Below are 25310 nucleotides of genomic sequence, written 5' to 3'. Positions count from 1 at the left end.
GAAGTAACACTCTCTAATTTAAACTATGAAATGTATTGCTAGGTAACATTGTTAATGGGTGCTTTGGAGTCAAATGCAGAAAAGCAGCATGGTAGAAATGATTCCAGATGCTCCCACTTCCTTCAGAGACCCAATTAAGATGAAACCTCATTGTCCATTTGCTTTCTGTGAGTCATAAAAGGGAAAATTTTGAATTTTTAAGACAATTTAGGGCTTCTGATTTTTATCTTAATTGAATTAAAGAATGGAGATTGAATTAGATTTATTAAAAAGAAAATCAACCCAATCATTGAAAACACTTTTGAGTTTTCAGGGTAATAAGTAAGTAATATTCTACATATTGGTTACTCAACATCTCTCCAATGTTGTTTTCCTTTTATCTCAAATTTTTCCTTTTGGAATTTTTTTTTTTAGATATATGTGTTTCCCATGGAATTACCACGTCTCTTAAACTTCTCTGCACATTTCTGGTCTCACTATGATGTATTCTGGGTATTTTTCTAAGATCTTTCTTCTAGTTGACTAATTCTTTCTTCAACTATATCTACTCTTCAGTGTATTCATCTATTCAGTTTTTAATTCATTGACTTGGCTTTTTATTTTTAGAAGTTATATATAGTTTGAATATTTTCATATTTTATTCCTTTATTTTGTTTTCTATTTCTTCATTTATCTCTTCAAAGATTTTAAGAATGCTATATGAGACTTTTTTTATTACCTCAAACTCTTAGGATACCAGCTCACATGTTTGTAGTAATCACTGATTTTCCTCCTACTAGATTATTTCTTCAGATAGTTTGAAATGTTTGTATTATGAACTCAATTTTAGCATGGGTACCGAATTATGAAACTATTCCCTCAGAGCAGATTTTTATTTCTTCTGCTAAGGGTACTGTGATTTTTTATTTTCTCAGCTTCTGATTTTTGCACCTATCAGATAGTGTAAATTTCGATTTCATATGTGTACATGGGATTTTGATTTATCATAGGAGGCTCTTCCTCCTATTCAGAATTCTAAGTAGAAGACAGGCTTCATCACTGCTTCCCTAGACCAATGAGTAGAATTATTCTAGTTGCCCTTATGAAAAGAGGTAGTCTTTCTACAGTCCTGGATTTATGCTAGAATCTTAGTTTAATTCTTCATTCCCAGATAGGAAAAAGGCTGTGTCCTCTCTCTGTGAGGGTATAACTGGACCCACTAAACCATAAGGCCTGTGTCTACTCTACACATCTCTGGGCCTTCTTTGGGTCATCTCACTAGTTTACTATGCTAGCTGAGTTCCCTTTTTATTTCTAGAACCTGTTATTTTCTTTCCTTTATTTTGAACCTGGAAAAGCATTAAAAATATATATTTGCCATGTTTTTAATCAATTCTATTTTTGTATTTTGGGTGGAAGAATGGACTGCTTCAGTTAACTTGGACATACCATCAGAAGTTAATGTTATTAATTTTCATATCTTTCTCAAAGTAATGTCTTTAGAGAATATGTATCAGAATCCCCCTGGCTACTCATTAAGAATGTAGATTCTTGGTTTTATCTATGTTTTATTGAATCAAAATCTGTGGAGATGATGCTGGAGAATATTCATTTTAAACAAAGTCTACAAAGTAAGTGTAGTAACTAGTACAAGGTTGCAGGATATGAGATCTATATAGAGGATTGAAATTTTAAAAGGTGGTATCACAATAACATTGAGAAATATAAAATAATTAGAGATAAATTTGACAAAATATGTACAAGACCCATATACTGAAAACTATGAAAGATTAATGAGAGAAATTAAAGACCTAAACAAATAGAAAACTATAGCTTGTTCATAGATTGGTAAATTCAATATGGCTATTCAATAATATCTTAATGACATCTTAATGCCATTTCTCCCCCAAATTCATCTATAGATTTAATTGAAATCAAAATTAAAATCCAAGATGGTTTTTTTGTAGAACTTGACAAGCTGATTCTAAAATTCACATGGAAATGCATACAACCTAGAATAGCCGAAACAACTTTGGAAAAGAAGAATAAAATGAAAGGACTCCTACTACCAGAGTTCAAGATGATTTTTAAGCTACCATAATCAAGATAATCCAGGATAATCTCCCCATTGCAAAACTCTTAATCACATCTTTTGACTTATAAGGTAATATTTACAGATTCAGGAATGAGGATGTGAATATCTCTGGGGGCCGTTATTCAGCCTGCCATAGATCTCATGTGGATTTCCAGCTGTTTCAGCTCTTTACACTAAATAATCCATCTTTTCTCACTGATATTCAACATCAGCTCTCTCATAAATCAAATTTACATAATAATTTTATGTTCACATTATAGTATATGAACACATTTGTATATAAACACAAAGACACTTGCAGACAAATCTTATTTGTGTCTCAATAATTCAGTAAGGTAGGCTGGAATTATTATCTTTATTTTACAGGTGAGAAAGCTAAAGCTTAGAGAATTTAGGTGAGTTGTCTGTGGGGCTTCTTAATCCAAGATTTGAATTCTAGGTTGTGACAGTCCTGGTCTGTGTCCTGTACCACACCACCCCATAAAGACATGGTTCCTCTGAAATAGTGCAACCCATATTCCATTCTTGTAACTCTCAGAAACAGTTAGGTTCCCAGCCCATCCAGAAACTCTATCCAGTTTTTCTAAAACATTTTAAAACACCTATATAACAACTCATCAAAGATTCCTGTATAACACAAGGCATTTAAAATATTCAAATTACCTCTATAATGCTTAAATAAGTATATAAATGGGTGTATTGGTTTGTAGCATGTAAAGATACTGTACAATTTTAGACATGAATTACATTTTCTTTTTACACTGCTGTAAACATGAACTGTAACACAAACAATAAAATAAGTGTTAAAGATTCTAGAAGTCTAGGATCTAAAGATTTTGTCTAAATCATTCCTTGGTTGGTGGTTGCCCTCAGTACCTGGCAGAAACAAACTCCAGAACCCATGAAAGACTAAACCATCAGGGAAATTGTGGGAAGATGAGCTGATAATGCATAACACATTTTAAACAAGGAAAGCACAAAACAAATCTGTCTTGTCAGAACAGCTGAAGGTCGGGCTGTAACACACACTACATTTTACCGCTGAAACTCAAGCAAACATAAATGTTTTTGCTGGCACATGCATACATTCATATCATAATTATAATATTATTTTCATTTAGATAATGAATTTAGGTAAAACAACTTACATCATATTATTATTGAATGTGAAAATTCTGATAATGAGCTTTGGGGTTCCAAGAAATACCCGTATAATAAACAATTTTGTGCACACAAACATACAACAAAATGTATTAGTTAACATTTCAGCAAGTTTTGTTTTGTGTTTTTAAAATTTATATTGAAATTACACAAAATAACATTTGTATTACATAGGTAAGGTATAAGGAATAATAGTAAGATAAGCAACTGTGAACCTGTCACCCACGTTAAGAAATGAGACTTTACCATATTTTAGAATATCTTTGTCCTTCTGTTTCCTGCATAGAGGTAACTATCCATTTGAAATTTTGTGTAGTCAGTTAATCATTTCCTTGGTTTTGTTCATACTGCTTTTTAGCCATATGTGGGTATAACCCATAACAATATATAACTTATTTTTGCATGTTTTTAACTTTACATAAATATTGTCATACTATATTTGTTTTTCTGAGATTCACTCATGTCATGCATGAGGCTATAATTTAACAGTTAATATTCTATTATTTGAATTTATAAAAATTCCTATCCAGTTGGACATTTGTGTTGTTTCTAACTTAATGCTGTTATGCTATTGAGAATAATGCTCTTATGAACATTCTTGAACAGGTTTTCAGGTACATGGTGCCAAATTTTTCTAGGATGTACCCCCAGGAGTGGCAACTCCAGGACGTACAGGATGTATACACTCAGGTTTACTAGGTAATCAGACTTCTCCAAAGGGGTTGTGCCACTCTACTTTCCTACCTGCAGGAGATGTGCCTATAACCTTACTCCATAACCTTGACTACTCTTAGTATTGATCAACTTGTAAAATTTTGCTCCTCCGCTAGTTGTGAAATGGAATCTCACTGTGGCTTTGATTAATATTTCTGCAATTATGAATTTCATTATGTTAATGAAAATAGCATGTTATATTGACTGGCCATTTGTGTTTCATCTCCTGTGAAATTCCTATTTGGCCTTTGCCCATTTTTCTATTGTGTTGTCTTTGTATTGTTGATTCATAGGGGCTCTTGATGTATTTGGGATGTAACTGGCTTAATATGTCCTGCAAATATCTTCTCCCAGTTTGTGTCTTGTCCATTCACTCTCATTAAGGTGATTTTAGTGAACAAGAGTTTTAATGTAATTGCATATGATAATTTTTTATTTTATAATTTGCTCACTTTGTATTATTAAAATCCCTTTCTCTACACCAAGTTGGTAAAGAGATCATTCTATATTGCTTTCTAAAAAGTTTCGTAGTTTACCATCACACTAATCCAACTTGAGTTGACTTTTGTGTAGAGCAGAGGGGAGGGACTCTGTATCAGTTTCTTATTGCTGCTGAAACAAGTTACGAGTTACTTAGTGACTTAAAACAACACACATTTATTCTCTTACAGTTCTGGAATTCAGAAGTCTGAAATCAGTTTCACTGAGCTAAAATCAGGTGTCAACCTGGCTGGTTCCTTTTGGAGATTCCTGGGAAAAATTTGTTCCTTACTTTTTCCAGCTTTTAAAGCTGCCAGCATTCCATGGCTTGTGGTTGCATCACTCTAATCTGCTTGCATCATTGCATTGTCTTTTCATCTTCTGGGTCAAGTTTCCCTCTGCTTTCTTCTTAAGGACATTTGTGATTATATTAGGGCCCACCAAGATAATCTAGGATAATCTCCCCATGTCTAAATTATTAATTTAATTACCTCTTTTGACATATAAGGCAACATTCATCCTTTTGCCATATAAGGAAATATTTAGATTCAGGAATGAGAATGTAAATATCTTTGGGGGCCATTATTCAGCCTACCACAGATCCCATGTGGATATCAGCTGATTTAGCTCCCTACACTATGTAGCCATCTTTCCTCACTGATATTCAACACCTACTCTGATATAAATCAAATTCATGTGTATTTGTGCATCTGTTCTGAGTTTCTCTTCTGTTTCCTTTGTCATTTTGCACTTTCTGCCTGAATACTACACTATCTTAATTACAATAACTTTCCACTAGATTTGAGTTTATGAAAGGGCAAGTTCTCCCAACTTGTTCTTCCTTTGACATGTCTTCTTTTTATTGGCCCTTTGATTTTTTATTTAAATTTTAAAATCAACCCACCACACTCCACCAAATTCTACCTGCTGGCGTTTTGTTTAGCAGTACATTGAATTTATAGATATAAGTCTGTTGGGAGAAAATGGACACTCTTGATGACATTGAATCTGCCTTTTCAAGAATATAGTCTAGTTCTCTATTTATTCATTCATTTATTTAAATCCTTGTTAATGTCTTTCCATAAAGTTTTACAACTTTTGCTTTGAAGGTTTCAAGTATATTTTGTTGATTTATTTTTATGTACTTTATATTTTTGTTGCTTTTATAAATAGAATCTTGAAAGCTAAATTTTTCTGACTGTTGCTGGATATAGAAATACAGTTGACCTTTGTAAATGTTTTCTAATCCTGAATCTTACTCTGTTGTTTATTTTATTTTATTTATTTTTTGAGACCACTTCTTGCTCTGTTGCCCAGGCTGGAGTGCAAGTGATGTGATCAAAGCTCACTGCAGCCTTGAACTCCTGGGCTCAAGTGATCCTTTTGCCTCAGCCTCCCAAATAGCTGGGACTACAGGCTCACTCCATGATGCCTGGATAACTTTTTTAAAAAGTTGTAGAGACAAGGTCTTGCCATGTTGCCCAGGCTGATCTTGAACTCCTGGCCTCAATTGTTCCTCCTACCTTGTCCTCTCAAAGCACTAGGATTACAGGCATGAGCCATCATATACAGTCCCTCTCTTATTAATTTTAAAAATGTATTTATAAATTCTTTTTTATTTTCCAGGTTGACAGTCTTAATATGAGTGAATAATGTCTGTTTATTCTTCTATTTATACTTTTTTTCCTCTGAATTTTTTCTTACTGCACAGGAATGGAACTCAAGTATAATATGGAACATCTAGGATATCTTAGATGGTATTTTAGTCTGTTCAGGCTGCTATAATAAAATGCCATAGACTTGGCAGAAATTTATTCAACACAATTCTGGAGGCTGGAGAATCCAAGATCAAGGCACCAGCAGATGGTGGAAGGTGCCGACGAGCTTGCTGGGGCAGCTTTTATAAGGGCACTAGTCCCATTCTTAAGGGCTACACCCTCATGATCATATCACCTCCTAAAGGCCTCATGTCTTAATGCCATCATCTTGGGAGTTAAGATTTCAACATGTGAATTTGGGGTTCAGGGGACACTAACATTCAGACCATAGCAGATGGAAAGTTTTTGAAAGCCCATGGTTTGCATTTCCTGGTCCATAATGCAATGGGATCTGTTGCATTTGGGGACTTCAGGGTCATTAAAGGGGTTCTGTAGTGCATCTCCCTACTTCTCATGTGTGAAATCAGAACACTACAGTCATAGATGAGGACTCCTCTATGTTTTAAAATATTTTGGTCTTTTAATAAGGAGTCTGCCCTTAAAGTTTACTAGTTCCTCCATGCTTGTATCTCTTGCTGCCTTTTGCCAAGACAAGAAAAATATCTGCTTAGAAAATCTTGTGAAAAAGTAACATTTGTAATGTGACCCTAAAATTTATACTAACAGTTAGAAACTCAAGGCTGGGCATTACTTGTACTCCTGTTCTGGGTGAGGGGAGTGGCTAGCAACAAGTAAGACAAACTCCTTTGAAGTAATTAATAACTACCAAAGAAACATTGGCTCACTGCTTTATTACAACACATCTCCTTTTTTTTTTTTTTTTTTTTTTTTAAGAAAGGCAGTCAAGGTAACGGAGATAGTTTTAGGCCTGACAGTTATAAATAGTCCTGCAGTTTATTCCATGATATATTTGCAATTCTCTTTCTTTGCCATTCTGAAAGTTGGATCTCAATCAGAATACTTTTCTCTTGACCAAAGAGTGTAAATTATTCTCAATAGTCTAGACCTAAAAAATAATAGAGTAGGGTAACGCGGTTTGGGCCCTTTGAAAGTTTTATTGGCCGGGCGTGGTAGCTCACGCCTGTAATCCCAGCACTTTGGGAGGCTGAGACGGGCAGATCACGAGGTCGGGAGATCGAGACCATCCTGGCTAACACGGTGAAACCCCATTTCTACTAAAAATACAAAAAAATTAGCCGGGCGTGGTGGCAGGCGTCTGTAGTCCCAGCTACTCAGGAGGCTGAGGCAAGAGAATGGCGTGAACCTGGGAGGCGGCGCTTGCAGTGAGCCGAGTTCATGCCACTGCACTCCAGCCTGGGCGACAGAGCGAGACTCTGTCTCAAAAAAAAAGAAAGTTTTATTTATAGTTTAGAGTATTGCCACAACTAACACCTGATCTTTAGAGGAACCTCTTTTCCAGGGATTGGATGGAGCAGGGGAACCCTTTTAATAAATCAGTCATCCTAAGTATGGCTTTTGTTTCTTATAATCAAAGTAATGCTTGTCTAATGACCACTATGTTGCCAAGCACTAGAAGGAACAAAAGGACAAGTATTCTGTCTTTAACGGACATTCATGGGGAAAAAGCATTAAAAATACAAAAGCTAAACAGCAACAGAAGACAGTGGAACATAAAATGTCACAAGGCGTTAAAATGATGATAATGAATTAGAAATATCACTTGGCTGTTCTAAGCATACTTTCTGTAATACTGAAAACTACATCAACGAAGCATCAAAAGTATTTTGAACATTCAAAGTGTCCATACAGAGCAAATATATCCTCTTTCCTTAGAGAACTTGAAATTATATGATATATATTTAAGGAAAACCATCGACCTATCAAAGATTTTCAAAGTGGTGATATCCCCACTGCTGGGGAGAATGTGGAGAGAAGGAACCCGTAAATACTACAGATGTTTGTGTGGAATTAGCACGACCATTCTTGAGAGCGGTATGGCTACAGCTATCACAATGTCAAATGTGCATCCCTTTGTTCTGGAAATCTTTCATAAATGATAAGTTGGGTAATTTGAATTAACTCTCTCTCTCTAAGAACACCTAGGAAAGCAAGGCAAAATATTTTTTTTTTTTTTTTTTTTTTTTTGAGATGGAGTCTCGCTCTGTCACCCAGGCTGGAGTGCAGTGGCGCGATCTCAGCTCACTGCAACCTCCACCCCCCAGGTTCAAGCAATTCTCCTGCCTCAGCCTCCTGAGTAATTGGGATTACAGGTGCACTGTAATTTTTGTACTTTCAGTAGAGATGGGGTTTCACCATCTTGCCCAGGCTGGTCTTGAACTCCTGACCTCATGATCCACCCACCTCAGCCTCCCAAAGTGCTGGGATTACAGGTGTGAGCCACCACATCCGGCTGGCAAAATATTTTTTAAAATCTGTTTTTTAAGGCAAGAGAGAACTACCAGAACATGGGGCCAAGATCCAAGAGAAGGAAATCAAGACCATCAGACTTTGGGGGCCACTTTATCCTTAAAGACACTGCCTTTTTGGTAAAAACTGCAGAGAGGCTAAAAGGATAAGTAAGGTTAAAGAAGAAAACAAAAGTCCGTGGTATGTCCCAGGAGGAAGGGCCCTAGTAATCTAGTCCCCCAGACTTAAGAGTTGGACCCAGTGAATTAGAAATGGGCCAGTCCTCAAAGAGATTGAAGTTCAGCTTTGAATCATTGTTCAGTTATTGGCTTAATTTCAAACAGTTTTCCACTGGAGATCCAGAAGGTAATTAATCTCTAGTGTTCTAAGGTATCTATTATTTATGAGGAATTAATTTATCTCTGTTGTACCTAGGATGATGCTAGCTATCTACCCTTCTTGGGAGAGTTGAGAAAATAATCACTCAAATGATTTGCTGCAGGGCTTCATTCTCTCACAAAACCTTAGCTGAGAATAGCTAAATTAGGTTGTCTGGGATTACTAATGCCCCCCAGTCGCCAGCCAGAAGCCGGAGGGAGATATCTTCTTATGGCTTTAAATTATGTCTATAACTTTTATATATACTGATCAACACTCAATCAAAAAATGACCAAGCACATAAGGAGGTAAGACAATCTGATAGAAAACCAGAGTAAACAATAGAAACAAATCCAGGAGAGCAGATCATAGAATTATCAGACACAGATTTTAAAAATGTTTTTATCAAAATTAAACAGAGATCTGAAAACTAGAAACATTCTAATGAAAAGTCTAGAACTAAGAAGTTATAATAACAAATTAAAAACTCAGTGGATGAATTTAACCGCTTGTTAGGTATAGCCAGAGATAGATTTTGTAAAGTGGAAATTAGATAAATCAAATAAAATATCTGAAAATACTGAATCATGCAGAGACAAAATATAGAAAAAGAACACACACAGACACACACAAAAGACAGAGAGGTGAAAAGTGGAGAAGAAACAATATTTGAAAAGGTGACTCAAAATTTTTCAGAATTGATGAAAGACATTTATTCACATATTCAATAAGTGCTACAAGCCCCTGAAAGGATAAATGCAACAATGCCTAGGAACATTATAGTAAAATCACTGAAAGCTAAAGATAAAAATAAAGAAATATGTGTACATAAAAATTAAATCTATCAGAAGACAAGATAGATTGTTTCAACTGAGCAAAAAGAGTATGAGCTGACTTCTCAACAGAAACAGTGGAAAGCTATAATATCTTCAAAGTGCTGGAAGAAAATATGGAAAAATTGTTCACAGATACATGTTTGATGATAGTAATTACACTACAAATTGTAATGAAAGGTTGGAAGCCACTTAAATGTCCAATAAGAGATTTAAACATATTTGCCTCCCAACAGTGGACCACATAACCATTAAGAAGAATAAGGGAGGTCTTTAGGTATGATATGTTAGTGATATGTTAAAATGTTCCAAAGGTATTATTAAATGAAAAAAAGCAGGTTGCAAAATAACATGGCATGCATTCCCATTTGCATTAGCAGTATTGTGATACAATTAAATATAAAAGGATAGGCACCAAAATGTTAACAGTAGTTATCTTTGGATGGTACAATTATAAGATAATTTTATTCATATTCCCTTTAAATTGTATAATGATCATGTATTATCGAACAAAGATAGTTTCATTTTTAAAAGGGGGAACAAAACCAGTCAGTACTTAAAAGGTTGTGTGCCCTGTATTGACTGTGAGTTCATTGTAGATGTGTTATAACGGATATTGTGAAGTGCATTTCATTATCTCTACGTGGAAGAAATTCAGCAAAAGTAAGCACTGGGTAAGATCCCTAGACTCAGGTCCCTAATATTCTGGATCTTCCTAAATCTAAGGAAGATCAATGTGAATAACGTCCCTTGGAGCCCCAGGTTGGCTCTCATTTTATGAGAAGCATCAATCAATGGTCACCCTTCTCTGATTTAGAATTACTTTTCTTTGTAAGAAACTTTGGAATAATGTTAAGAATTGGGTTAAATTTTTAATTTTTTTCCTGCTAAAATGTAAATTGCAATACAGTCTGCTCCCTAAAGATAAGAAACTAGCAGTATTCTTATTTTCTTAAAATGTTTGGATCACGGGCCGGGTGCGGTGGCTCACGCTTGTAATCCCAGCACTTTGGGAGGCCAAGGCGGGCGGATCACGAGGTCAGGAGATCGAGACCGTGGTGAAACCCCGTCTCTACTAAAAAAATACAAAAACTTAGCCGGGTGTGGTGGCGGGCGCCTGTAGTCCCAGCTACTCGGAGAGGCTGAGGCAGGAGAATGGCGTGAACCCAGGAGGCGGAGCTTGCAGTGAGCCGAGACTGCGCCACTGCACTCCAGCCTGGGCGATAGAGCGAGACTCCGTCTCAAAAATAAAATAAAATAAAATAAAATAAAATGTTTGGATCACAATACCAGAAGACACAATTCAAAATGCCATAATCCCAAATCTTGAGTTCCTGAAAGATCAAAACCCCTAAGGATCAAAATCCCTAAAGTCTAACATCCCTGGTGTCTAAAATCCCCAAAATCACAGTTCTGAAAAATTAAAATCCCAAATGTTGAAATCCTGAAAACCAAAGTCTGGGGAAGGGATTAGCGTGTTTTTAGTTGCACACAGGATAGTTGCATTATGCTGATTGTACCATGTTAGGTGGAACTATTACCTTGTTGTCTTTATTGGGAAATTTAGTATGGTTTAACACATGGGTGCCAGGTTGACAAGGGATGGGCTTGTGGACTTAATTTTAGATGTCAACTTGACCAGTAAAAACTGGTGGAAACCTGGGAAAGCATAATTTTGGGTATATCTGTGAGTGTTTCCAGAGGAGATTTGTGTGTAAGTCTGAGCGGACTTGATAGGGAAAATCTGCCCTCAATGCTGACAGGCCCTATCCAACCAGCCAGGGACTTCGGAGAGAACAAATGCAGAAGGCACATTGCTTTGTCTCTGAGAGCTGGGACAGACTTTTCCTCTGCTGCCTTGGACATAGAAATTTGACTCCATGAAAGTGCATTATCACGACGTTGCCTTTGTGCGTAAGCATTGTATGTGTACGTAAAAATGCTGACACTTCCTCAATACATGAAGAGATAGTCTTTTTGTACATCTGAATTTGTGAGACAGAAAATTTCTGGAGATCTCAGCTCTTTGGGAAACTGCCTAAATGGGGGCGACCCATCATGGTTTTTGATCTATCTTCTCAAAAGACAGGTTGTTCATATGGTATTTCGGGTGATCACAGTTATAAAGCTGGGTGCCTGCAGTTAGCAACCATAATGACATGCATTTGTACATTGCCCTTTTTCACCTGTTCCTTTATAAACAAACACAGCTTGTGTGCTCATAACTGTTTTACCCACGTGACTGTTGTTAGTCTACCTGTGTTTATGCTTGCAAAAATATGTATTTTATTATTACCTATTTGTTGCATAAAGTGGCCTTTGAAGTGTTATATTTTGTTTTTAGATGTTTCTCAAGTAAATCCCTCTTTAAAATATAGATAAATATATTGTAAAGAATGTCTTTTGTTTTTCCAGAATTCTATCTTTGGGATTTTGGTCTTTCACAATTTCAGCAGTCAGGATTATGATTGGCTCCTAGATAGGATGAATCTTCAGCGTTAGTTAAATTGCAGTTCCCTCGGTGCAGTGCAGGGAGCTATTTAATAATTTTGATTATTTATATTGGTAACGTACATGAGGGAACGTGATTTGGGGTAAATGACGCACCATTTGGATGATAAAGTCTGAATTGTTTTTCTAGGCCGAGAAATCCGTCTGCCCCTCCGAATCAAAGGGGAAGGCATGGGACCTAAGATTCACTTCAACTTTGAATTGCTGGATATTGGGAAAGTTTTCACTGGATCTGCACATTGTTATGAGGTAAGCACTAGAGTTGTTCGTTGAGACTTCAAACAGTACTTGGCTTTTGGAGTTTGTTTTATCTTATGTGTTTTTATTTGATGGAAAGAGTGTGCAATCACATTCATTGGCTGTTAGTCATCCTTGTTGAGACCCTGGAGTGCTCGGATTCTTCCTCCTCTTGCCTGGCCATCGTGAGGGAAACAACTTTTTTATATTCATTAGCCCTCCTTCACTTTAGTAAAAGCTAAAAAGCATCAAAGCCATAGTTTAACTGGTTTTATCCTCATTGTTTTGTAGATTGCAAAGGGAAAAGTCATAAATACATCTCCCCATCTGTTTAGTGCTTGTTCTCTGACAACATAAATTCCACAGATCAGAGGATAGATAACCTTTTACATTCTCTAGGATGTCCTAATGAGCATAGCTGTTTTCACACTTCAGAATCTTCTCTTAATGCACTAGTCTCCAATCCATGTTTTAAAAACCAATCAGTTTCTGGAAGAGACTTTCCTGCTTTATCTTTCCAATTAATTAGAAAATGAAATTTTACAGGATGTATGCATGAGTTCTTCAGGATCATTGTTTGCTTCAGTGTCTCCCCATCACTAAATTTGTATCTAGGGCACATTTTTTACATTATATCAGACTATAACCCTTGAAACTTCATTTTGGGAAAGTTCCTTCATTGTATATGTTTGTATTTTTATAGAGGTATTTAAAACAATTATTTAGTGAGTGACAAATAGGTGTCAGATTCATACTTTATTGTATGTGCATGTCTATGTGTTTGTGTGTGTGTGATTTCTAATCCTTACCAAATTGTGAAAGTTAGGCTTTATTATATCTATTTTGCATATGAGAAATGTGGATTGTGTAGTAGTTAATATACACATCTCCCTTAATGTGTGTTGAGCACAGTGCTAGTGCTTTGACCTTCACTCATTCATTTAGTCCTCACAAAAACCCGATTTGTATCCTAGCACTTTGGGAGGCCGAGGCGGTGGATCACTTGAGGTCAGGAGTTCAAGACCAGCCTGGCCAATGTGGTGAAACTCAATCGCTACTAAAAATACAAAAATTACCAGGGCATGTTGGCGGGCACCTGTAATCCCAACTACTTGGAAGACCAAAGCAGGAGAATCACTTGAACTCAGGAGGTGGAGGTTGCAATGAGCCAAGATCGCGCCACTGCACTCCAGCCTGGGCAACAGAGTGAGACTCTGTCTCAAAAAAAAAAAAAAGAAACAAAAAATGAAAACCACCCCAAAACAATAAAAATCTATTTGTGAGAACTATTTGTGAGGTACAATTAACTATTTCCATTTTATAGCTGGGTAAACTGAGGCTTAGAGAAGTTAAGGTAGTGCTGGATATTATAACAAACAAATACAAAAATACATAAGGTCTCAAATATGCTAGAAGTTTCTTTTATACCTTACATAAAGTCCAAAACGAAGGTTTCTAGTGAGCAGGTGCTCTCTTCCAGCAGAGAAGCTGGAACGTCTCATGCTTGGCCACCCCTACCACGTGGTCTACAAGATTGTGGAAGGGGAAAGGGCATGGGGGAACGTATACGATATTTTTATAGACAGTAGCACATTTCACTTACATTCATATTCCATTAGCTGTATGCACAGAAAAAGAGGAAATGCATTCAAGGAATGCCAAACCTGAATGCCAGGGGAGTTAAGTAACTTGGCAGGGTCCTGCATCATGTAATGTTAGTGACTCCTGGGAGACTAGGGCTCTCTCTCCTGTTCTGGGAAAAGAAGGCCTTTGCTGGCCTCTCAACCCTTCAGGTTCTCAGCATCCCAACCTCTCACCTCGGGTAAACCCAGCCTCCAAACCACTTGGCTCCTAGCCCAGCCTAACCTGGTGTGGGGACAGTGCCCTGCATCCCCCACATTCACAAGGTAACTGTGGCCTAATGGGATGATGCAGAAGGTAAACAGAGATGGTAATGTCACAATGAGATGGACTATGTGTAGGAACACAGTGTAAATGAAGAAGTCAGTCGCACGGCTGTCATGAAATGACAAGTGACACAGCTATATCCCACACTGTCCTGGATTGCATTTGAGAGGTCACTTGGGGAGAAGGAAAAAAAGTCCAGTAGTTCTCATTAAACTGATATTCTGTCTGTAAGTCATCCAGTGTGAATTTCCTATATCTTACAGACTGAACTTATGAGTGCCACATCAGAAAAGAAGCTTTAGTTCTGATGCAGAATGGATAGGGTTTCCCTGAATGTAAATTTAGCAAAAGTGTACTTGAGGCCACCACTTCCCACCCTTCCTAATTTTAATAGTAAAGCAAACCACAGCCAGTTAAATAAGTGTTAAATGGGGTGATGCATCAGATTCGACAGTTTGGAGAGCTGTGCAGTGGCAGAGAAGGACACGGTAAGGTGCTTCTTATGGGAATATTTTGCACTCTCTGCGTATTTAATGCTGATGCTTCATTGCATCTCTCTTTCAATTTATTGCATTACCTACTTGAGACAAATTTGAATAACTAGCTATTGCCCTTAGTCATTGCTGAACATAGCAGATACATAAAGTATAAACCATAACCCCAAGAGTATACCCTATTCTCCAGTGTAATTAAGAAGGAAAACAAATGAGAGGCAAAGTTTGATTATAAATTTTCTTCTCTCCAAGGAGCTAGACCTCAAGGAAAAGAGTATTATCAGTAATCAAAAGGCCTCTGAATTGTGTCCCAAAACTATTGCTGGTTTCTGTATTCGTAAGTAGGTGCTTATTTCTCAGGAGGAGAAGAATGATGTCATATTCTTAAAAATGGAGGAATTCTCACCATACAGAAAATATGGGCAAAACATTTCTGCTAACCAAAAAAACTAAAAGGCAATCCATGCATCTTCTGAAAGAGAAGAACAGGGTCCTCCAAGTTACCACTAATGCCTTCAATTTGCCTTCATGTTACCACTAGTACGTATTAGTCTCTTCTTAAGCACAGGTAAAATTTAAACCCATTCTGTTTGGCACTGGGGATATAAATAGCAGTCACTGACTATGTGTGGTGGCTCATGGCTGTAATCCCAGTGCTTTGGGAGTCTGAGATGGAAGCATCACTTGCTCCCAGGAGTTCAAGACCAGCCTGGGCAATATAGTAAGACCCCATCTCTACAAAAAAAACCCCACAAAAATTAGTTGGATGTGGTGGCACATAGCTATAGTCCCAGCTACTCAGAAGGCAGAGGCAGGACGATCACTTGAGCCTAGGAATTCAAGGGTACAGTGAGCTATGATGGTGTCACTGCACTCCAGCCTGGACAACAGAGCCAGACCCTGTCTCTTAAAAAACAAACAAACGAAAACATAACAACAGTCTCTGTCCTTTTTAAGCACTATTTGCCAAGCACTATTCTAAAAATTACATAAATTAATAAATTTAATTTTACAGCAATATGAGAAGTTAGTAGTACTTACATTTTACAGATGGGGAAACTGGAACACAGAGAAACTAAGTAGATTGTCCAAGGTTACAGAGCTAGTAAGTCAATGGCAAAGCTGAGATTTGAACCCAGGCAGTTTGGCTGCAGAGTCGCTGGCCATAATCACTTTTCTACATGGTCTCTTTAAATGGAATGAAGGGTGAAGCCTGATTCCTACTACCAGGGAGCTTAGAATGAGGGAGATGCGAAAGAAACATAAAAAGATGAATAAAATAGCAAGTAGCAATTATTTATGCTTCTATTTTGGTGCATTGTCCATCTTCTCTTGGCAGAAGAGGCTGTCTTCCTCTGCTCTGCCTCTGCAGCCGACTCTTTCTCTCCATCATATGTTCTGGATGGCCCTCTTCCCTGCAACCTGAGCCCCTGAACTCATCCTTCTCTGCATCCACTCAGACCCCATTCCCTTAGTTACCAAGCTCTCTCCTCTTACAACAACAGGCAGCACTTTGGTGAGTGTTTCCTCTAGGCTGAGCACTGAATATGCATTAACTCATTTATTACAAATATGCTGTCTCCTCTACAGTACCTCCCAACAGCCTTGCCACTCCCATTCTCACCTTTCACCACTCATCTTCTCAAAACAGGAATCTAAAATAGTCAGCCACTGTTTCCTGTACACCCACTCAATTCCCTAAACATTTGTCCTCTGGATTCTGCAATCATGCCCCACTAGAATTACTCTCTTCCTCAAGGTCAGGGATGACAATAATCTCTAACTAAAAGTAATGAATCTATAACCTTTGCTCCGCACTTACTCTCCTGGCCTCTGTCTGCATCTGACTTCTTCCGGGAATCCTCCTCCCTCAGCTTCTGGGTTCCTGACACACCTCACATTTGCCTGCTAACCTCCTGAAAGTTTCTTTGAGATCTCTCATGCTCTTTGTCCTCCAAAGCCTTACGTGTAGGTTGACGGTGGTTCCTATATAAATCAGGAAAACATGCTGTTCACCCTCTAGGTGTAAGGACAGCATTGGCAAGGGTCAGAGGTGGTGTCTTTGGAAGCCAGGATAGAACAACATGGCTGTAGTGAAGGTTCATGCACAAGAATTGTAGGGACAGTAGACTGAGGCCTGCCATGTAGGATGCTGAATGTCATGAGTGTGCATGAAGGAGCTCAGGCATGAGCTCTTTACATGCACACACTAAACCCAGTGTGCAACCACATATGGGCAATAACATGCTTCCAGAACACTAGAATATAGGAATACAACTTTTCTATAGTAAAACAGTTGCTTGCATAAGAATCTCAAAACAATCATCCATCCAGTAGAATTTGAGATGAAAATATCTCAATAGCATGAAATGTGATAGCACAACAGAGAACCCTTGTCATTTGGGATCCACAATGATGTCTCATTTACATTCTTCAAGCTACATTATAAACATAGGTTTAGGTAATTCTCACTCTGCTATTCTAACTTGCTTTTTATTTTTAAGTATGCTGCTTAACCTCAGCCTTCTCATGCATATAAGAGAAATACTTACTTTCCCTTGGTTACTTTATAGAGAGTAGCAAAAAAGGGAGTATTTTAAGGCTCTTCATCAGTATATGTGATTATGATCAGTTTTTATAGCACCAGCGTAATATATATGACTAATTTCATTTTAAAGAGGAGACTAAAATATAAAATTACTTTCTGGCTTGGGAGTTCTATCTTCAAACACTCAAGGCATCAGACTGTTCATTTGTCCCTGAGTGTTCTTCTTTGGTTCTTTGGTTCTAATTCCTGCCTTTCCCTTTGTTGCTGTTAAATAGTACAGACACATGCTTATATGAAAATAGGTCAGAGGCCCATTGACCTTCACGTTCTTGCCTTTTATTGATATAGGCGATACTATACAACAAAGGCAGCATCGATGCTCTCTTCAACATGACCCCTCCAACTTCAGCTTTGGGGGCCTGCTTTGTTTTCAGTCCCAAGGAAGGCATCATTGAACCAAGTGGAGTCCAAGCTATCCAGATCTCCTTCAGCTCTACCATCCTGGGAAACTTTGAAGAAGAGTTCCTGGTCAATGTCAATGGGTCACCTGAGCCTGTGAAACTGACCATTAGGTAAGGTACACTTATAATGAATGTAGAAACTAACTGAAGTTTTAACCTATTGCCTTTTTAGCTTTTTAAGTAGATCCTGTCTTAGATGTTCATAACTATCTTTGTTGATATGAACACATCAGCATAGTAGAGTGTGTTAAATTTCCATCAGGGTTTCCCTAGTGAACATGTATAAGTTATTATAATATAGATACAGATGCTGTTTGGAGATCTAGTTTTTCTACAAGTTATAATCTTATAAAATAAGGATTTAGACATTAAACTAGCTTCTAGTTACTCTCTATGTCTTAGGATGTTTAGAGAAAATAAGTTATTACAGTAACACCTGAATGAAATCATCTGGGCTAAGCTTTGGCCATTATCACAGTTTCTCTAAACTTTTGTCTTTTGTTCTTATTTTAAGGAAATTATTTACATGATCTCACTATCATGTCTCCAAGCATTGTAAACACGTTGCTCTGACTCTATTTGGATTCCCACAGCAGCAGGTTGTTAATTACCATGGCAGTTTCTCTTATTCTGGTAACTGCTAGCAAGACCTCCTTCCATCTACAAGCTGAGGTCTCCCTTGGGGCAAGCCCTGGGGATAACATAGAAAAGAGATAGAGACATATGACCTGAAGGATCCAAGGAAAATGTACTGATCTCATGATATATACTATACATTCAGAATCTCAAGATTAGCTGAAAGATGATTACTATTTATTCTCAAACTCTTCCACCTCAGTGTCCCTGTTATGCACTGAATTGTTTCCCGCAGAATTTATATGTTGAAGTCCTAATACCCAGTACCTTGGAATGTAACTCTTCTTGGACATAGGGCCTTTAAAGAGGTAATTAAGGCAAAACGAGGTCAGATGGGTGGGCTTTAATCCAATATGATTGGTGTCCTTATAAGGAGAGGACATTAGGACACAGACATACCATAGAAAAGGGCCATGTGAAAAAATAAAGAGAAGCTGAAGCGAGAGACCCTCAGAAAAAAATAACCCTGCAATCACCAATCCTTCTGAGAGCAACAGAAATAAACTTCTGTTGTTTAAGCCACCCAGTCTAGGGTACTTTGTTATGGCAGCCCTAGCAAAGTCATACAACCCCCAGCAACTACGGAGAGTGAATGTGTGTGCCTCAAGTGTTCTGTGGCATGGCCAAAGCAGCCTGTCACAATCATAATCTTTTTTATTTTTAAGTCTCAAGACTTATCTGAAACATTCACAAGACATTTACATTCTCTTCCATAATACATATGTGTTTGTTATAAGAGAAAAATGAGGGTTGTTTTCCAAATATTTGAATAACATTGACTCTTCACGAATATGCGCCATACTTATCCCAGCCCATGGTTGACATCCTTTGGATATGTATACAATATGAGAAGGGTGGGAATACACTTTCATATTATATGAACTTCAGCCCACTTCCTACCTTCATAACATCTCATCTCTCATGACAAGCAGTGAAGGGTGGTTATCTGAAGAAGTAGGAAGAACAAACTTGTGAATATAACCTTGTCTCCAATTCACGGATCCTCTGGTCCCATGAGGGCCTTTGATAAGATCCAGCAGATCAACTATTGGAAGCTTTCTGACTATTGGGCATCAGTAAGTATTGCTCTGAATCATAAGTACCCTTGACAACATCCAGTATCATAAGCAAGCCTTCATACATAAGCAGCAAAGATAAAACCTTTAAGCTCTGATCTAAAAAAATTTAAGATAGAAGGAATAATGGCCCTATCTGTAGGAAGGAAAGTATAGGATATTAAAGGAGCAGTTTTACTTTTCAGGTAGATGAAAGAAAGGGAAAGTGCTAGCCAAGGAAGGCTAACTGCCCCTCAAGTTTAATAAGAAAGCCCAACCCAATTTCACCTGGCCATTCCCCATTTTAAGTTCAGGCCTAATAATTAATAATGTGTCTTACCATCAACATACACAGCTACCCTTTTTAGGAATAAATATGTATTTTGGATATTTGTTTAATAAACTCTTATTGAGTACCTCCTTCAAGCAAGGTTGTATATTAGGTGCAAGAACTCATGTATTTGGGTTTGTTAGACATTCCTGATGCGTGAATACTACTGCCCTCACTTTTGACTCTGAATTATTTATCCAAATTCAGGATTGCCCATTCTCTAAACTATTCCCTAAACAGGCTTACAAATACAGTAAAAGAAATAACAAGGGAATTTAAAAGGATAGAAAATATCCATTTAACACAAAGAAAGGCAGTAATGGAGGAATAGAGGAACAGAAAAGACATGAGACATATAGAAAATAAGTAGCATGAGTCCTGCCCTATCAACAATTACATTAAATGTCAATGTATTAAATACTTCAATTAAAAGTTAGAGAATGGCAGAATGGATTAGAACAAAACAAACAAACCCCCCAAAAATGATCTATCTATATGCTTTTTACAAGATGCCACACTTTAGATTTGAAGATATGAATAGGTTGAAACCAAAAGGATAGAAATATATATACCATACAAACAGTACCAAAAGAAAGCTGGAGAGGCTATGTTATACCAGACAAAATAGACTTTAAAACAAAAATTGTTACTCAAGACAAAAAAGGGCATTTTACAATGTTAAGATAGTGAATTCATCAAAAAGATATGGCAATTATAAACACACATCTAATAACAGAGCACCAAAATATGTGAAGCGCAGACAGACAGAATTGAAGGGAGAAATAGACAATTCAGCAAAATAGTAGGGGATGTCAATACCCCACTTTCAATAATAAAAAAACTAAGCAGAAGATCATAAAGGAAATAGAAGAGTTGAACACTGTAAACCACCTAGACCTAACAGACATCTACAGCACACTCTACCCAACAGGAATAAAAGAAAGGACATTACTACCAACCTTACAGAAATTAAAAGGATTAGTGGATACTGCTATGAACAATTGTATGCCAAAGATTAGATAATGTAGATGACATGAGCAAATTCCTAGAAAGACATGAACTACCAAAACTGACTCAAGAAGAAATAGAATATCTGAATAGACCTGTAATACATTCCAACGAAAAAACAAACAAACAAAAACAAGATCAAGTGGCTTCACTGGTAAATTCTACTGAATGTTTAATGAAGAATTGTCATAAATCTTTTACAAACTCTTCCAAAAAATGAGAAGGTGGGAACACTTTTCAACTCATTTTATGAGGCCAGTATTACCCTGATACCAAAACCAAACAAAAACATTATAAGAAAAGAAAGCTAAAAACCCATAACCTTTATAGATTTAGACCCAAAAATCTTTGACAAAATACTAGCAAACCAAATCCAGCAACATGTGGAAAGGATTATACCCCATGACCAAGTGGGATTTATCCTAGGAATGAAAGGTTGGCTTAACATGTGAAAATCAATCAATATAATACAACATATTAATAGAATAATGGATAAAAAGCACATGATTATTTCAGTAAACAGAGAAAAAGCATTTGCCAAACTTTAGCACCCTTTTATGATTAAAAAAAAAAGTAACAAACTAGGAGTGGAAGGGAACTGCCTCTACATGGATCAAAGACTGAAATGTAAGGGCTGAAACTATAAAACTGTTAGAAGACAACATAAGGATAGGCCTGGCCTGGTGGCTCATGCCTGTAATCTCAGCACTTTGGGAGGCTGAGGCAGGCAGATTACCTGAGGCCAGGAGTTCAAGACCAGCCTGGCCAACATGATGAAACCCTGTCTCTACTAAAAATACAAAAAAATTAGCTGGGCATGGTGGTGCATACCTGTAATCCCAGCTACTTGGGAGGCTGAGGCAGGAGAATCACTTGAACCCAGGAGGCAGAAATTGCAGTGAGCGGAGATTGTGCCACTGCACTCCAGCCTGGGTGACAGAGTGAGACTCTGTCTCAAAAACAAAATAAAAAAACATGGGGATAAATATCCATATCCAAAAACCAAATAAGCAGTAGTTTTCAGATAATCAGCATCTAAGCACAAGCAACCAAAGAAAAAATAAATAAATTAGACTTCATCAGAATGTAAAAAAGTTTGTGCTTCAAAGGGGATACTATCAAGAAAGTGAAAATACAACCTTCACAATGGGAGAAAGTATTTGCAACTCATATCTGATAGGGGACAATAAATTATTGGACAATTATAACTCAATAAATAACTCAGTTTAAAAATGGACAAAGCGTTTAAGCAGACATTTCTCAAAGAAGATTTACAAAAGGCCAATAACACATGAAAAGACTGTCAACATCATTAATCCTCAGGGAGAAGTAAATCAAAACCCCACAATGAGATACTACTTCACACCCACTTGGATGACTATAACCTTAAAATAGAAAATAGAGTAGTTTCCCTTTATCTGCATTTTTAGGCCCCAAAGCGCAAAAGTAAAATTAGGGTTACTCAAACACAAGCACTGCAATACTGTGGCAGTTGATCTGATAACCAAGACAGCTACTAAGTGACTAAAGAGGGGGTAGCATACGCAGCATGGATACACTGGACAAAAGGGTGACTCTTGACCCCGGCTGGACAGAGAGTAGATGACACAAGAGTTCATTACACTACTCAAAATGACAGGCACTTAACAATGTATGACTGATTTATTTCTGGAAATTTTTTATTTAATATTTTTGGACCATGTTGACCATAAGTAACTGAAACAACAGGAAATCAAAACTACAGATAAGGAACTACTGTAAGTATTGGTGAAAAGGTGGAGGAATGAGAACTCCCATACACTGATAATTAGGAATGTAAGACATGGCAGCCACTTTAGAAAATGGTTTATCAGCACCTCAAACAGGTAAACACTGAGTTACCATATGACCAGCAATTCCACTCCTAGGTATATACCCAATAGGAATGAAAGCATATATCCACACAAAAACTTGTACGTGAATGTTTAGAACAGTATCATTCATAGTAGCCAAAGATAAATGAAATGTGGTATATCTATACAATGGAATGCTATTTGACCATAAAAAGGAATGAAAAAAAAAATGAAGCACTGATAGATGCTACAACATGGTAGCATGAATGAACCTTGCTACCACGGTCTTTTGTGACTAGCTTCTTTCACTTGTCATAATGTTTTCAAGGTTCAGCCATAATGACACCATTATAAACCTTGAAAATAAGGTTCATCCATTATGAACCTTGAAAACATTACGAAAGAAGCCGGTCACAAAAGACAACACATTACGTGATTCCATTTATATGAAATGGTTAAAGTAGGCAAATCTATATAGATCTGAGGTAGATTAGTGGTTGCTTAGGGCTGGAGGGTACAGGATAGTGGGTGACAGCTAAAGGGCATGAGGTTTCTTTTTGAAGTGATGAAAATGTTCTCAAATTGACTGTAGTGATGGTTGCATACATTTGTGAATATACAAAAAACATTGATTTGTACACCTTAAATGTGTGAATTGTATGATGTGTGAATTATATCTCAATGAAGCTGTCATTTAAAAAAAAAATTCCAGGAGCCTGTAATAGTGAATAATACTTCCGTAATTTCCTGGGTGAACTTTTTAAATCTCTGATCTCTTCTCCTAAAGATCCCAGAGTAGTCATGGATGTCACTTGCAATGTCTAAATAGGTTTAAGGTGTACTTGGGTTTTCCACTGGGAATAATAGGATTTAGGGATCTCCCAGGAATCTGCTCACAAGTGAACTTGGACTAGTTAGTACTCCACCTGCTCTGTGGAGGGTAAGCCTCTTGTTCTATCTTCTGGACATTTCCATTTACCAAAATTCACATGCTACTTCTTGATTTTGGATGTTCATTTCTAGTTTCTTTCAACAAAACCTGACTATGGAAAGAACCTTTATGGGGATTTATCACCAAACTCATGATTAATTGCTAAGAGAAATAGACTTACGTAAATTTCTTCCTCAGTTCACTTCCTTTAAAGCTCAGTGTTTCATTTGTCCAATAATGTTGCATTGTTAGAGGTTTGTAGCATTTCAAACCACTAACAATAATTTTTAAAACCTGCTAAAAATCTAGTGTCATGAATAAATATCTATTCATAAAGGGTAAAAATGCATGTATAATACATCATCTGTTCTCAGCACCACACATTAACACTGACTTGACTTGTTATTTTACTTTGTCAGAAATATTTTCTCTGGCCTTGTAGCCCAGGAAATGTCTATAAAGTTAATATCGTAGGTTCTGGAATTTTGTTTCTTACTTTTTTATTGCCAGGTACTCATTTCTCAATACTGCATAAGCTAGTATTTTAGCTAGTATACCTTGAAAGATCATAACAAATATTATACTTTCACTCTTTCTATTTACTCTTCCAGTTATATAACACAATATTTTCAGTGGTTGGATAAACAACACTGTAAAATTAGTGTGATTTTTAAAATTACCCACAAGCAATTTTCTTCCCTCCTATTTTTATGTACGTGATTTTATAAAGTTTGAACCATAGCACGGATACATTTTGTATTCAACTTGTCTCACTTACATATTGTAATAACTGAATCATTCTCTCTTGTCTTTCAAATTATAGTTTTAACAGACCCCTGCATTGATTTACGGCACAACCTTGGCATAGATTGTCCTAACATTCTGAATCCCTGTGAGAATTAATGTGACCATATCTAAGTCCAGATGGGATGGTTCAGCCACAATTCCCTCAGTTACATGTGCCTTTGAACAAGTGTCATGTATCTCTGGTTGTTTAAACTTCTGCATTGATTAAATGTCTGCTTTGTGTAAATTTTTTAAACTTCTTTCCTACTTTCTTTAGCATCTTGTGCATGTCAGACACTTTTGATCTATTTGTTACTTTGGTCCCTAAAAGCTTCTTTTCAAGTGAGGCATATAGCCTGTTGGCCTGTTTGTTGACTTCATTCTCAACTGGATCCTAATTCCTGGCTGAGTCCCAACCACTCCCTTTAAAATCACTTCAGGTCATTAGCATGAGATGTAGTAAATGCTCATGAGAAAGTTAGACCTGAAACTTGTTGCAGTGAGTCTTTGCTGTGGCCATTCCTCCCAGGCTTACAACAACCTCTCATCACATTATAGTAAGAGCTGAAGCAACTGGAAGTATCACTAAGGCACCAACATATTCTGCATGGTATGACACACACAACATCTGGAGCTTGGTGAATTAGAAGATTCTTGCTTAGTGTGTTTTCTGGTATCCGTCTGTCTATAACATTTAAAAGTTTTGCCACACAGATGGAATACTTTTCAGTTCTTACTTTTGGCCTACAGATAAAGACATGGATCATGGAGAAAAATATTATTGCTCTGAAGGTAAACAAGATAACTGAATAGATTAGTTTTCTTTTGCTGTTGTAACAAATTATCA

General features: G+C 37.1%; 1 protein-coding gene across 9 annotated transcripts in view; it reads left to right on the top strand.

Moving 5' to 3' along the window:
- Positions 1-25310, top strand: part of HYDIN (HYDIN axonemal central pair apparatus protein) — a 491920-nt gene that overhangs the window by 196772 nt on the left and 269838 nt on the right. For all 9 annotated transcript variants that reach the window (XM_055298612.2, XM_063611543.1, XM_055298611.2 and 6 more), the window contains 2 exons: positions 12367-12485; positions 17772-17995. In XM_055298612.2, the coding sequence (XP_055154587.2) occupies positions 12367-12485; positions 17772-17995 (343 nt within the window). The remainder of the gene's footprint in view (positions 1-12366; positions 12486-17771; positions 17996-25310) is intronic.

Source organism: Symphalangus syndactylus, chromosome 11 (genome assembly GCF_028878055.3).
Source record: "Symphalangus syndactylus isolate Jambi chromosome 11, NHGRI_mSymSyn1-v2.1_pri, whole genome shotgun sequence".
Classification (NCBI taxonomy): domain Eukaryota; kingdom Metazoa; phylum Chordata; class Mammalia; order Primates; family Hylobatidae; genus Symphalangus; species Symphalangus syndactylus.
The sequence above is the reverse complement of the archived record's forward strand: the minus strand, read 5'-3'. Positions and strand labels throughout refer to the sequence as shown.